At 43.3% G+C, this 14,791-nt stretch overlaps 1 protein-coding gene across 4 annotated transcripts in view; it reads left to right on the top strand.

The window, feature by feature from the left end:
- The window catches only part of Ntrk3 (neurotrophic receptor tyrosine kinase 3), a 382,309-nt gene that overhangs the window by 336,378 nt on the left and 31,140 nt on the right, over window positions 1-14,791 (top strand). For 2 of the 4 annotated variants that reach the window (XM_063250018.1, XM_063250017.1), the window contains exon 17: window positions 1,456-1,530. The exons of the other annotated variants lie outside the window; for them this stretch is intronic. In XM_063250018.1, coding sequence (XP_063106088.1) covers window positions 1,456-1,530 — 75 coding nt within the window. The remainder of the gene's footprint in view (window positions 1-1,455; window positions 1,531-14,791) is intronic. 4 annotated transcript variants of the gene reach the window in all.

Below are 14,791 nucleotides of genomic sequence, written 5' to 3'. Positions count from 1 at the left end.
CGCTGAGCACCAGGCTCTCTGCACTCTGCCAGTCTCCTTTCTGACCTGTCCCACAAGAAGCTGCTGAGGGCCAGCCCAGCCAGTCTGCCTCCTGCTCCACACCACCTGTGCTCACTTCCCCTGCTGCCGAGGCGTTGCATCCATTGCTGAAGTTGCCAATAGCAAAATGAGTGCTTCAACATTAGGGACTTATTCTCTCACAGCTTGGAGATTGCAAATCCAAAATCAAGGTTTGGCATATTTGGTTCCTTCTAAGATCTGTCTCCTCGACTTGCAGATGCCCACCTTCTGCTGTGGCCTCATGTGGTCCTGCCTCTGTAAATGTGTGTCCACATTTTCTTTCTCATAAGGTCATTAGGGATATTAGAGTGGGGCTTATTGCAATGACATCATTTTACCTTGGTTATCTCGCTTAGGGCCACTTACAGTCACGTACCAAGGTCCCAGGGGTGCTGGACTTCAACACAATAGATTTTTTTTTAGATTTTTCACCCATAACACACCTTCCCAACTTCCCATACATCTTTTTCTTCTTCTCCCTCTCCATTCATTTCTTCTTTCTGCTTTTCCCTTGCCACCATCAAACACTGTAGATCCGCACTTCACTGTCTGCATGGAAGACCTCCTTGGCTTCAGTTTGGGTTTGCATCCCCAGATGTGAGACCTTACCATCCAGCTTCCTCCTTAGGTCCTTCTCAGTGGTGTCCCTGCCTCTGGCTCCACTGAGAGCAGAGGCTCTGTCTCTTTTCCTTTATACATAACTCTTGATCGGAGAGTCATCATTAATTTAACTTCAGTTACCCCTCCGAAGAAGTCTAGTTCAGCCCCTCCACTACCTTCTTGGAAAGCCTTCCTGGCTGTGAAGGAGAAGACTAGCACTTTTCTCTGTTGACAGCAAGGTGCAGGAGGGCTCAGTGTCCACACCAGTGATGCTCAGCTGGCTCACTTCCTCCTCCCAAACGGAAAGGCAATGAACAGGGTCCAGGAAGCTCTAAAACTAGCTATGAATTTGTAGATTTTCTTCTAACACCATCAGGAGTTTGGGAGAAAGTGCCAGTCTTTGACCTAAGGTGTTGAAAATTCTAGATAAACCCATTTCTTCCCAGGGTGAGATGCTCACTGTGTCAGGAGAAGAGCTGATCCTTTGGAGAGTCTTAGCGGCTCCCACAGGAAAAGAACTGGGTGTCATGACCCTAGAAATGTCTGTTGGCTGGGCTGTGAGTGGTTTTCTGGGAGGACTCCTGTGTGAGGTGCTTGCAGATGGAAGACTGTTGTCAGCTTTCCTGCCTAGAGCATGGGAGAGATATGTGCCCGCCGTGGTCAGGAGGGATACCCCTTCAGTTAAAGATGCACCGCCCCTTTCTCCTCCTTCCTCCATCCTCAAGCACACCCTTTCTTTCCCTTCACCCCTTTTCTTCTCTCTCCCCTCTTGCTCTCTGCCCCATTTACTGTCAGGAAGGGCCATGCCAGAAGGGCCCAGTCAGCGTGTCATGGCAGCGGCAGAGGCTAGCAGCAGCGACAACTTTCACAGTGAGTCTGGATTTCATTTCTGGGGCCAAGGCTGGGCAGAGCTGTTCCTGTACAGACTGACAGCTTGCAGGCTTTGGAGAGGAACTTCCATGGGCTGAGGGCTGCTCCAACGGCCTTCTGCCTCCCAGTATGGGGGTATCATTTCCTTTCAATGGAAGTTTCCTGCCAAAGCCACAGATGTGCTTGGGATGTCTCACAGGGAAGCAGCATGGTGGGGTGGCGGGGCCATGACCTGCTAAAGTCTGGTGCACAGTGGGGATGGCTGCCAGGATTGAGGGGGCTGCAGGGCTTGTGTGCAGGTCTACATGTTGGTGGAGGCTGGAGGCATTGCATGGGTGGTGGTTTGGCTGCTTTCATGCCTTGCAGGAGATGTGGCCTTGAGTTGTGTGAATACTTTGGTTCCTCCCTTTGAAGATCTAAGGTCATCCTTAACACATAGCTCAGGGCATCTGAAGGTAGGCCTTCCTCTTAACTTCTGACAAAATGAGAACAGTTGTTACTAGCTTCAGTGACTGGGTCATATCCACCAGCATTTAGGGGCAGATTTTTTTTCCCCTCCATACTTTGATTTCTGTGGTGATTTCTGGCATGGTGGTGGTTACGGTTCCATCTGTCCTTCCTTGATCTGAAGGTTGAATTGGATGGCTTCCATTCATCTTTTCCCTAGGGTTCTTTTCCTTCTGCTTTGGGACTGATTCACTTGCAAAAACACATCCAGAAAGTACCTGGCCTTACAACTCCAGTCCATGTCCTGCTTGTGATCTTGAGGTGCTTTCCCACTGACCAGATGTGTTTCCAAATACTGACGCAATGCGCTTTTGAGTCAGTTTACAAGAGAAAAGCCTCAGCTTCTTAGTATGAGGCATTACCCTGATCCTAGGGGTGCTCAGGGATGCTCTTACAATTGCATTTATTTCTCTCCTGATTTGGTTAGGGAAGTAAATTAAGCATAGCTTCCCAGATTCTCTTAGGGCCACAGTTACACAGGCTTCTCATCTTGACACTGCTACTAATAAGGGCTTCTGCTTAGGAGTTTTCAGGGCTTTGTTTGGCTAGAGCTATCAAAACAAGCATGTTTGCCAGCCTTGGGAGAGTTTTACAAGCAGGATCGTATTAAGTTCTTCTCATGCTTATAAAATAAATATGTGTACTCCAATCCCATTAGAGCCAAACCTCTCAGTTTCTGGACTTGACAAGTTTTATTTAAAGTATCAGATTGGTCAAATTTATTAATTCAATTAAGCAAGTAATTTATTACAAATTATGCATGTGCATTGGATTGTCTAAACTTAGATACTTCTGAGAATGAAAAAGGAAGGTATTAATAATTAAATAGGAGCTAAGGACATACATTTAGACCTTCCCTGGTAAATTGGGGCACACAGACACTTCTCTATGTATCTTGAGCTATTCTAGGTGCCAGCAATACAACTGTGAATAAAACAGATAAAAATCTTTGCCTCTAATAAGGGAAACAGAAGATAAAGATAAACTAGGAAACACAGGAAGTTAGGAAGTGATAGATCTTTAGAAGAAACATAAAGCAAAGAGGATAAAAATAGGTGCTTGATGAAGGCAGTCGTGGTGACAGTGGTGCGGCTGGTGGTGGCAGTGAGTGTGTGCACAGGCAGGTGGGTGGCTGCCCTGTTAGATAAGGGTTCAAAGCGATTAAGTTGCTTTAAAAAGATGATATAATTTAGTTCCCACTTAATTTATCCAACGAGCTTCGTGGATCAGATAAGACTTTCCAAAGCAAATCAGAACTAAAACATCTGAGTCCAGATGAAGCTTCAGCTTGAGAAAAAGCAAAGAGGCAGAGCTAGGTGGCTTTGGCTTTGGGACCATCCTTTGGGTTTAGCACAATTTCCTGTCCTGCTGTTATTCTTTGAGAGGCATCAGAAAGCGAATAAGGCTGGATTCAGTGATTTAAACAAAATGTCCCCATCTGTGACCTGCACTGGCTGTTCAGGATATCTCTAGGTCCTTCCGTTCTTGGGGATAGTATGTCCTTGGTGGTGGCAGGGGCATCTTACATTTGCTGAGCATCTACTCCCATTACTTTGCTAGAGGCTTAATTAATTAACTTAATTAATTTAATCTGCACTGTTCCTATGAAAAAGTTATCATGTTCCCACTTTAAGGGTGAGAGGACTGCTGTTTAAACACAAAACTAGACAATAGAGAAGGCAAGATTTAAGCTGGAAATTCTGCCTTTATCAGTTAATCTCAGCATCCATCCCTAAGCAGCAATGGCAGGAATGAGGAAGGAAAAGAGAGGCAGGACTCCCTGCACTGTCCCGAGAGGTCCTGTGTATGGGCTCATATGCATGGCTGGCTCCCGAGCAGAAGGTGCGCTGGGGTGGTCGTCCGTCTTTGCTGACTGTGCATGAAGACAGTGAGTTCTGCTGCTTCTCTGTGTCATTGCCACTGGGAATGTGGATGGGCATGGCAGTTCTCTGGGGCATGAGAGCAAGTCTTCTATGCTCATGTCTATCGTAAGCAAGAGCTGTAAGGAGCGCCACTGCATGGTGTGTGGGTCCCAGTAGTGGTGACGGGGTAAAAGCATGCAAAGTTCTGACACTGGTGACAGGATTTATGACAGCGCTTTGAATGAAGAGTTGAATTTGAAAATAATTCCTAGTTTTTGTCTGCCTTGATCAATGGAATCCATAGACTGACTCCATCCAGTCTGGAAGGCTATTAGCAAGAAGCAGGCAGGATGTCTCTGGACCACGTCTCAGATATCATGGTTATGTTTAACATCAGCATGACTGTTTAGCTTTGTGTTTATTTGTAGTGTCCTTCTCTATACTTCGCAGAAAAAAATAGGTAACATCTTGTTTCATGCACAAAGTGGGCTCCTAAGAAGGTTAATAGCAAGCAAATCACCATTTAGATGCATAAGATGTCTGCTACAACAAAATAAAGGATTATTTTGGGACATCGACAATGTTTCCCTAGTTCCTAAAGGAGGATCTTCCAACACACAATGCTATTATTTCCTTGGGATTCTAGCACGCATTTATCTTAGGTCTCACTGCACATCAGAGTAATGTCTTGTGCAGCTTCACAAAAAAAGAGAAAAGTTACTACCCTTCTCGTTTGTCAAGGATTTTATTTGCCATCACAATGTCAGCATCACAGGATAATCCTGCTGGTACTTGAATATTCCTTGAATACTTGATCTTCTCACCACTGGGTTATGCTTACCTCACCAAGCACTGTTCTTCAGTTTGTGGACTCTTTCCTGGTTTCTGCCCTCACTTTAATACTCAGCACTGAAGGAGCAAAGTTGCATTGTCTTCCTCTATAGGTTATGCCTCTCTGACATTTTTTTCTGAATCTCTTACCTGATAAAAGTAAACAAGTGAGCTAATTACCTTTACTCCTCAAATCCTAACCCATCTCGATATCAGCTGGCTTCTCTGTTCTACAGCTGTGTGCTCTGTGGAGTCTCACTTGGAAAGTGGGGTAAAGACTAGAAATGTCTAGGTACATTTCTAGCTGACAAAGCTGTTCCTCCTTTTTCCAGTTGCCAATGGCTAACTTTGCCACTCACAAATACAGAGGATGTTTAATTCTAGGAAAGGTTTAGTTCCAGCTAGAAAGAGCATCTCAAGCTTTAGATATGAGTCTAAGAGGAAAGGGTCACAGGTATGCTTCAGTCCAGCAGCTCACCTGGAGATGGCTCTTCTTATAGATCAGCAAGCTGGGAGCCTGGTGGGGCATAATGTTTCCCCACCCAGGAAAATCTCATGTTTTTGAAAGGAAACTGAAAACACATACCTGTCTCTGCACCCCCAACGGACATGGGGATGGCTGGGATAAGCTTTGTTCAGCCTTTTGCATGTAAGTATTGTTTTTGACTATTATTGAAGTTTTAAGGCAGGACTGGGTGCCATTTTGTTTTTAAGCTAGGGAGCATTCTAAAGCATGCTAAAACTTTAATGGAATAAAACACCAATATCATTAACAGCCCTGAAATTATAATATGCAGTTATCTAGCTTAGCAATCTCAAATCTTGTGAGTTTCTTGTGGAAATTCAAATTTTGTGATTTGAGATAGTTAAGACTGGTCTTTTGGAGAAAACAAACACATTCTTCTGTAGGAGATGCCTGTTAATTTATATAGTATCTCAAGTCTTTGTAAGCCCAAGATTAGCTGTGTATGCCCAGGACCAGTCTTTTGGGTTTAACCTGGAGATTCATCCAAAATAAGAACTGAAGTATATAATATTTGAGCTCCTAGGTACCTTAGTACTTTTCTGTCTTATGATGTCAACAGTGTTTCAGAGCAGAGCAAGCCCTTTGGTCACAATGATAAGGGTCACCTGGAATAGGGTGGCACTTGGCTCTTTAGAGGAAGGAACTGAGGGGACCATAGGGAAGATGACAGAGGAAAGGAGGGAAATTTTCTGCCTATTCCCTGCAAGATTGTGCCAGGAGAAGTTGCCTTGGCCTTGGGACTAGATTCCACATTCCTTGATCTGGATCTTATCTTCAAAGTTGGTGAAGTCCATTTGCTTTTGCAATTGTTTTTGGGACCAAGACTCACAAAAAGTCCATTTGTTTGGAAGAATTGTGTGCCAGCCTCCTGTCTGAAAATGCTAGTAGGAATGATGTGAGTTCCATTGTCTCTGGCCTGGTGTTTCCCTCTCTTGAGCATTAGTTCATCCCCCAGGTTTTTGCAGCCCCTTCCTTCCCCACACTGTGAGTAGCCCCGAAGAGAGGTAAATGTCTCCTGTGGCTCCAGCCCAGTGCCTCTGGCTGAAGAAGCCCACCACCAGGGCACATGCATCCACACAGGGAGTGCTGTCAATACAGTTGCTGACCTCAGTCACACACTGTGAACCGTGTGCCGAGACGCTCTGTGGCAGCTGAAGTCTTAGTATATGGGTGCTGCCTTACTCCAGGGACAGGAAAATGTCATTGTGTTTGTGTCCTCACTAGGCAGGTTGGTTTTTCTCTGGGTCCGAAGCTCTCTGAATCTTCTTACGTTCGTGTCTAGCAGACATTTTGTTCCCTAAAATAAAGACAAACTTAAAAGATTAATTTTCCAGTGTTTTATCAGGATTCTTTTTGCCCTAAGTGACAGAAAACATAACCCAAATGAGTGTAAGCAAAAAAGCAATATGGTGTCCTAATAAGGAAAGCGTGCAGGTTTAGACTTATTTGCAGGTTTGATTCACTTAAAGACTCCAATACTAGGGCTGTACATACCGCTGCCTCCTTCCTTCCTTCCTTCTCATCTCCAGTTTTTTCCTATAATCTTCCATCTCCTCTGATTCCTTTGTCTTCTTTCCGAAACAGTGATATTAGAGAAAGAGACATTAACGGCAAATGAATATCCAAACAATCAAGCTAATAAATTTTGAAGCTTATAATGATAAATGTTCCCCCAGTTGGACACATCATGCAGGACTTAGATGTTTAGTAATGAGGAGCTGTTTTCAGCAGGGGGGATGTGCCATTGCGAGCCCAGCTGACCCAGCGAGCGATCATCAGAGCTGCTCCGCAGCCCAGCTGCATCCTCTGCAGAGAAAAGCTGCAGCGGGATCACCGGGGAAGCAAAGCCCATGGCCGGCTGCTTTTCCAGTCTGTCTGTGAGGAACACAGGACATATTCTGCTGTCATCTTTATGACCACTTTCTAGGCTGATGTGGGCTCCCGTCTTACTTAACTGGATGTGTTGATTTAGATATTTCAGCAAGAAAACCCCCCCTTCAGCTTTTATAGCTGGTTTTTTTTTTTTTTAACAGAAGTCAGGTTGTAGGCTTTCTATACCATTTTCTAAAATTTGCCATCCTAACCCATCAGTTTACATTTCTTAAAACACCTTTTACTGGTAAGTTTTTATTTAGCTTGGAAACGCACAACAATTGCAACTTGCAAATATTGATTTTTAAATCAGAATAATTTAGGTGTAAGATCTGGATCTCACTCTTCAGCCTCCTGCAGTAAGCTACTTAATCTTTTGCCCTTTCCTTTCTTGCTCCTCCCTCTCTTCCTTGCATGGTGTTATACCATTGACAATAATAACTTCCAGAGTCCATGCATTGGGGAAGACTGAAGTAGTGTATTTTAATGCTTTAGCACACACCCTGGCACAATGTAAACACTCAGTAAATTTGTTGTTCTGTACCCCTGTTCACTGACAGGACTTCCAAACTGGAAATGCTAAAAATATGTCTTTCTACCTCTGTTACGATGGAGGCCAGAGGCATAGATAAATTAAGATGAGTGCTCTCAGCTAGGTGATTACCTGCCTCAGTATGTAGCCAGCTTCCCCTTTTGGGGGCCCACTCAAGACCCTGAGAAAGATATTTCATCCCAAATTCAGTTGCCTGGAAATAAGAAGCCCCCTTACATGCTTTTGGAGACACAAATGTGTATAAAAGAGCAGGAATGTCTTTGAAAAAAAAAAAAAACCCTAAAATCTATCCAACTGTGTTTGCTGGCTTAGCAGTTAAGGATTTTTTTCCCTGTGTTTATCCTCAGAACATCTTGAGAGCAGAGACTTTTGATCTGAAGGAGAAGCCAAGAGGTAGGGCTTGTTTATGAAGGGAGAAGGTGCAACCCACAGCTGCAGGCCTCAGATAGCGGCCTGGGACGCCGCATGCTGAGTGGAGGCCTGGCTGCCTCAGGCCTTTCATCTGCTGCTGCCCTCATCCCACGCGGAGGCTGTGCAGAGAGGCACTCGGGGCCAGGTGCAGTGTCGGGGACTGTGTGGAAATCAGTGGGCCTCAGATCTTCTCCCAGGGCTGGGAGGGGCGTCCAGAGGTTATCCAGGATCCGCTTCGTTGACTCTTCATGTTTTGGAACCCTATGATACCTAAAGGTCAAGCAGTTGAGCGTCTTCCCTCAGCTTCCACAGATGAGGACACTGGCGCCTAGGGATGAGGCAGGTGGTCTGACGTAAGCTTCGGGCCTGCAGCACCGGGTGTTCTGGCCCCTTGCTGTCTTGAGCTTGCCCACAGCATAGACACACACACGTGGGCCTCTGCAAATTCACACTGCTGGTGCTGCAGGCATTAAACAGACCCTTGAGATGAGCTTTTGTTCAAGACTCTTGGCACATAGATTTAGCTAAGAAACTTTTGCTTTGGATAATCTTATGTCATTTTTTTTTCTTAGTAGAGTGCAATCTTAACAATCCTTTGCTCAATGATGTGATTAGCGAAAATGTGAACATTGAGAGCCAGAGGAAGTAAGGACTACCAGGACCACAGCATGGCACGCTGATAAAACTGAGTGACAACTCAGGCGATCTGACTCTTACTTTAGTGCTCTTTAGACTCAATTCCATGGCTTTCCTGCGTGGTCAGTCTTTCTTTGCCTGTCTCCCTTACAGGGTGCTGGAGATGTCGCAAATCTCTCTTCATACCACTTCCTTAGAAATTCTCAGGGGAGAGCGTAGGTAAGAATTTGGGATGCTTGTTTTTCTTAGTCACTTTGTGGTTCACAGAGTTCTTCAACTGTTATTACCCATCCGAGCCTTCCCTGAGCATTTAACCCTGTTATCTTTTCTAAGTTGAATCTTTACTTTCCAATAGAGCTCAAGGATTATTATCCATCGCTTCAGGGATGGAGGGCTGCAAATGATCTATAATGCTCCCCCTTCACTCCAAGCATCCTTCCTTTGGAATGAAAGGGGCTTCTTTCGGACTCAGTGAACATCACATTTTCCACTGAGTTTAGTAAGCCATGGGTCTGTGGAAGTCCCATTTTGTCCACCTGTTCTTGTCCTCAGTTGAGCTGCTCTGCCAGCCAAATTGGACTGAAAATTCAGCTCCAGCTCAGAGAAGTTATATCAGGCAGCTGGTAGTCTACAGAGGCCTTGCAGACATTTTATGTCATCTTCCTCTATGAGCCTTCAAATTCCTTTTGCCTGAGGATGCAGTCATGGATGGTAGTGTCTGCTGTGGTATACACTGTTTACTGAAGTAATTAAAATATGCAGAGTTTCCCCTGTTTCCCTCCCAGTTTATGATTCTTCGCTAGCTACTGCTAGCATTTTCAGTTGTCAGTTAATAAAACAAAAGGGGACTAAGGGCTGGAAATTTCCTCCAGCTCAAAAGATTAATTTGGGATGATTTGGAAAAAGTGGATGTCACTTTCAGCGACAACCTATCTTGGTGGCTGATCTGTGCAACCTGCAGGATGTGCCCCTAACTGCAGGTGACAAATCAATGATGGGGAGAAGGGAAGGAGCTGGGGGTCTGGTTTATTTATTGAAGCAGCACAAAACCAGGAAAGATGACTGATCTTTCCACAGGGTAGCCCAACAATGAAAGTGATAGTCACAGACACTGGGAATATACTTTCTAATCCAGTTTAAATCTCTATCATCCCTGACCATGAAATATCCTCATGCACAGTTCTTTCCCTTGTATTATCTAAATCTTGGGTCCAGAGAGTACTTATTGCAAATACCTATAATAGAACAATATACCAGCACTGCCCCAACTATGTTACAATTATTACTATGATAGTTACTTTCTAATGAATAGTGAGCTTGCCATGTGCCAAGCACTGGACATAATGCTTCCTATAGATTGTTTGTTTAGCTTTCATGGCCATTTTAGGGGACAAATTCTAATTGGTGCTTAATAGATGAGAAGATGAAGGTGCAGAGAGATGCAGTGATTTCCTGAGGTCACACAGCAATGAGTTTGAATCACAGTACTATGCAGCCTCTACCATAAGGTCTGTTAATGAGTGGGCCACCTTTTGCTATCCTGGTGTTTACCTCCACTAATTCTTCTAATGGGAGATCTTATCCCTGTCCAGCAGTGCTAAGTGGAGTGGGCAAAGTGCTGATTTTGTCTTGCCTCAGTTTATCTTCCACTGCCTTCCAAAATGCAGCAGCTTGCCTCCTTCCAATCCAGATGACCTCCAGAAACTTCTGGTCATGAAGAATGAGAGACATGGGACTCACATTACATAGACATCACAACAAGATCACAGGGGGAAGAACCCAGAAACAGCTAATGCTAGGGGGTATCAAGTCAGGTAGGAATCCCTGTCTTTGTAGGAAATAATGCTATACCTTAGCACATGCTGCTAATTATTCTTTTTACAAGTTTCTCAATTAGCCTTCACAAGCTCTGTTTGAGATAAATGAGCCCAGGAACACCAAACAGAGATTTCTGTGCTATTTGTGCTTAGGGCAGTGATTAGATGGCCCTGCAGTGACTCTGCAAGCTTCTCCCAGGATCTAGGCATGGGGGGAGGTGTGGGCACAGTATGCTAGACTTCTGGAGCGTTGGAATTAGAAAACCATCTTCTATGAATCAGGCCAGCTCACTTAGTGTCTCAACCAAAGCTTGGCATTCAGCCTGGGCTTACCTGGAGATGTGGTCTCATTGGCTTGTGAGAGAGAACATTCACCAAATGTCAGTACAGCTCTTCTTCATAGCACTCAGGGTGTACATCTCCTGTCTGTTTAGGATTCTGACATTCTATGATAAAAGTAGAATCCAGTGCCATATTATTTGGGCTGGTAGCATGCTCAGGCCACAGGATGTATTATTATTATTACTACTATTAGTATTACTACTATTCTCATTGAGAAGAATCAGTGGAGTCAATTCCTAAGTTTACCCTTTGAAGGAAAAAGAACCCATCTCATTGCTTGTTTTGTTGAAGTCAAATCATCTTGTTCTTTCATTTTCTCCAGCCATAAAGCTTCATACACAGGATATGCAGTCACTGAACCTAATCCAGAGGAAGCATTGCATGTTCTAACCAGCCCTGCCAAGCTTTTCTCAAAGACTCGAGGACCCAGACTATCAGTTATGTAGATCCTGACAGTTCCTTACAATCACTCCCAGTAGCTTTAGGTGCAATTATCTTCAATTACACAATTCATAAAGAGAAGCACTTGGAGTGTGGCAATGGATTACTTTTAGTGTGGTCTCTACCTAGATTGACTGCTTGAATTTTCATTTCTGAACTGGGGGTTTTCATCCATGACTCAGAGGTGGGTTCCTCATTGTTGGAAGGGTTGTCTTGATACAATGCCCAAATCCATAGAAAATTGGAAAATGCTATATAATAACATAAACCTTACTGGTGAGAAAGTAGTAGCATCATGCAAGGACCATTAAGATCCAAAATAATGTCTGTGTGCCTATGAATTGCCTCTGTTTCATTTACTCTCTCATTTTATTCCCATACGTGTTCAGAGTAGGTGTGTTATTATCCCCATTTATACCCAAGGAAGCTGAGTCTTACAGATGTTATATAAGATTGCTTAGCAGGTAAACAGCTTTTGCTGAGTTATGCATTACTTCCTCTGTGCCTCTGGATTCCATGTTTCTTCATCCTATACACACATTTTCAACATTGGTTCACAAAACTTTTAGATTTTGTGGGGGCAACTGAGTGTTTAGCAAAGATGATCTTGTTTGAAAAACATGACTTATTTTAGCTAAATAAATTTAAAGCTAACCTGTAACCTAATTGTAGTGCCTGGACTGTAGAGAGTAATCCTTTGTTTGTTTTTGATACCTAAGATCCTTAGGAGGATTGATCTTGTCTCCCTTTATGCATGCATGTAAAGGATCAGTACTTGAGGTCTGGGTAGGATTTAGTGTGATCTATGGATCTGAGCTGACTCGAGGCCTCCAGCATTGTTCAGTGAATTGGATTCTTTTAATATATATGAAATTTGTTTCCTTGAGAAGATTTTAGTGCACCCAGAAGCCTCCAATTGAGGTGCTCAGAAAAGAAAATAAGGTCAAAGTTATTCATCAATGTACATTTTTGGACTTGCAAGGCCTCTCTAAAAATTATACTACTTGGCGGCCATAAAGGACAGTGAGGTCTTTGAATGAATGCCAAAATATAGTCAGGATTTAGAAAGGAGAAAACAAAAGGAGAAGTTATAAAAGGTGTGTGTTTCTGGAGCTCTCGTATGGAAACTTTGCTCCTGGCTGATGCAGTTCTAGGTAAGAGAATCGGGAAGAATCACCATGGGCTTATTTATCCCTAAGCTCATGCTGTTAAATAGCTTGGCTCTTAACTCCTTGTAGTTTTGGAAGACTCTAAAGGTTTTCCTAATCCTAATCTGAGTCCAAGGCTCAGACTGAGATAGCTATCCCCTGAGATTCTGCTAACCAGTTGCCATTTGGGGAAGCTGTCACAGAGCGGGCTCTGAGGGAGCAATGCTCAAAAAGTGTCTTTGCGAGTTCTCTCTGAACCTTCTCTACAAGGAACCCAAGCACCTACTAGACCTGGGTTGAGTCTTGAGTTTGCATCCATAAGAAGCTAGGTAACAGTTTACTCTGCTCTTGTGGGAAGAGGAGGATAGGCACAAGGAAGGCAAATAGTTTTGACTTGAAAAATCAGAGGTCCAATGTCACTGTAAGAAGAACCTGAATCTCTTCTGACCACAGAGTTCCCACCGCTAGGTGAAGCAGCAGATGGATATGTATTTGAACCCTTAAGGAATTTATCCATACAGCTGGAGGAAACATGTTTTTGCCAGGTGACCCAAAGTCAAAGTACTTATGGGTGGAAAAAGGAAACTATAGAACTGAACTTTAATTTTTGTAAGACTCAAATCTGTGTATTTTTACTTGCATACTTTTGTTTACACACTCGACCCTACAACAATAAGTTTACATGAAAAAAGAGCAAAACTCTAGGACTTTAGTTTCATTTTATTTACTATCCTGATGATCTTAGACAAGATACTGCCTCTCTCTTGCCCAAGGCCTCTATATCTGGAGATAGATAAAGTTATTTCCAAGGCCCTTTCCATCTGTGTGCTTATGAGCTGTGTTTATAGTGGTACATCTCTCCTTTCAAACCCTGTATGCAGAAGAACTTGAATTTGTGGAGTTGGACAGGGTATGATTATAGGCAAACTGGTATCCCAAAGACACACAGGAATCTAGAATGTAGGCTGAGCCACCAAATAGATATGCCTACTTAATGAACTAATGGGGCCTAGGAAGTGAGCTGAAAAGCTGTTTCACAGGAAAACACACAAAACAACACTCAGAACAGCGAAGCAGAGATGGGATATAGGAACAGAGGGAGGGGAGAGAAAAGGTTGGAAAAGGTAAAAGTTCATGAGTGGCTGTATCTAAGGCTCTGCAGGGCTCCCAAAAATGTGTGGAGGGAACTATTAAAAGTGTCCAGCAGTTGGAGTGGGTGGGTTGTGAAAAGAATTATTCTGGTAAGGAGGCTTCTGTCATATTGAAAGGAAAGTTTGTGGGCTATCAGCAAAGCTAATCAATGGAGTTGGAGTGAAGTTATATATTTTTGTTGCATTCTATGAGACAGCACACATTGGAAGAGGACTTAGTATGCTTTTTTCTACATTTATGCTACTCATTTCTAGATATGTCCAAAGGAGGTTTGACCAGCCCCACTTGATGAAGATGTGGCTGACAGGCCTATGTCCTGTATCTGACTATGCAGTGTTTGCTCAAAACATATGCACTGACGTATACCTATTTCACACAAACGTCCTCTCTCCTGACATACAGGTGTCTGTCTATAAGGTGGTGTATAAGCATCAAATACTGAAGTGCATCCTCTGGGTGTGAAATTTCCAAACTCTCTGAAGCAAGGGTGGCATCCATTTTAACCATCAACCGGAATTGAACCTCATCTTGTATTTAAACACAGGATGACCGCAAATTGCATATCTTTTCATTAATTTTTAGAAGATAATATAACAGGAAATATAAAAACAATTTTATTCTGTACAAGAGTTGACTGGTTGACATGACATCTGTCTGAGCAGTATGTAAACAAAGGGAATGCCCACATGACCCTTGGGGTAAACTGTGAAGTGCTTAAAGACTATATGGTGCTGCTGGGGCTGCAGCTGGTGTAGTATTAAAGTTGGGTGATTACCACCCTTGACTGACACTCCCCTCAGACAGGACTGAGGAGGGTGACAAGAAACAAAGCTTTCTGGGGCTTGTGGGAAGTAGATTTCTCAAGGGATTAAGAGGACATATGCTGCATTTTTTATTTTCTCCTTAATGCACGTGAAGTTTCTTCTTTGTGCTAAGCATATAATCAATTTTAATGCAACATCAAAATAGAATAAATAAAAAATAGTAGTACTTATGATAAATGACAATCTTTCCATTAGATCATCTTGCCATTAACAAATATCGCAAAGTTTTTATAGCTCTTTAGGGTTGCTTCCTTAAAGAACACACATTGTCCTCTCATCTACTTCCTAGATTTTGACTCAACCTATCAAGATTGGTGAATACAGAGGAAGCTTGAATCC

The sequence above is a fragment of the Cavia porcellus genome, unplaced genomic scaffold (genome assembly GCF_034190915.1).
Source record: "Cavia porcellus strain 051 isolate PalLab524CR breed Dunkin Hartley unplaced genomic scaffold, mCavPor4.1 scaffold_6, whole genome shotgun sequence".
In the NCBI taxonomy this organism is placed as follows: Eukaryota; Metazoa; Chordata; class Mammalia; order Rodentia; family Caviidae; genus Cavia; species Cavia porcellus.
The sequence above is the reverse complement of the archived record's forward strand: the minus strand, read 5'-3'. Positions and strand labels throughout refer to the sequence as shown.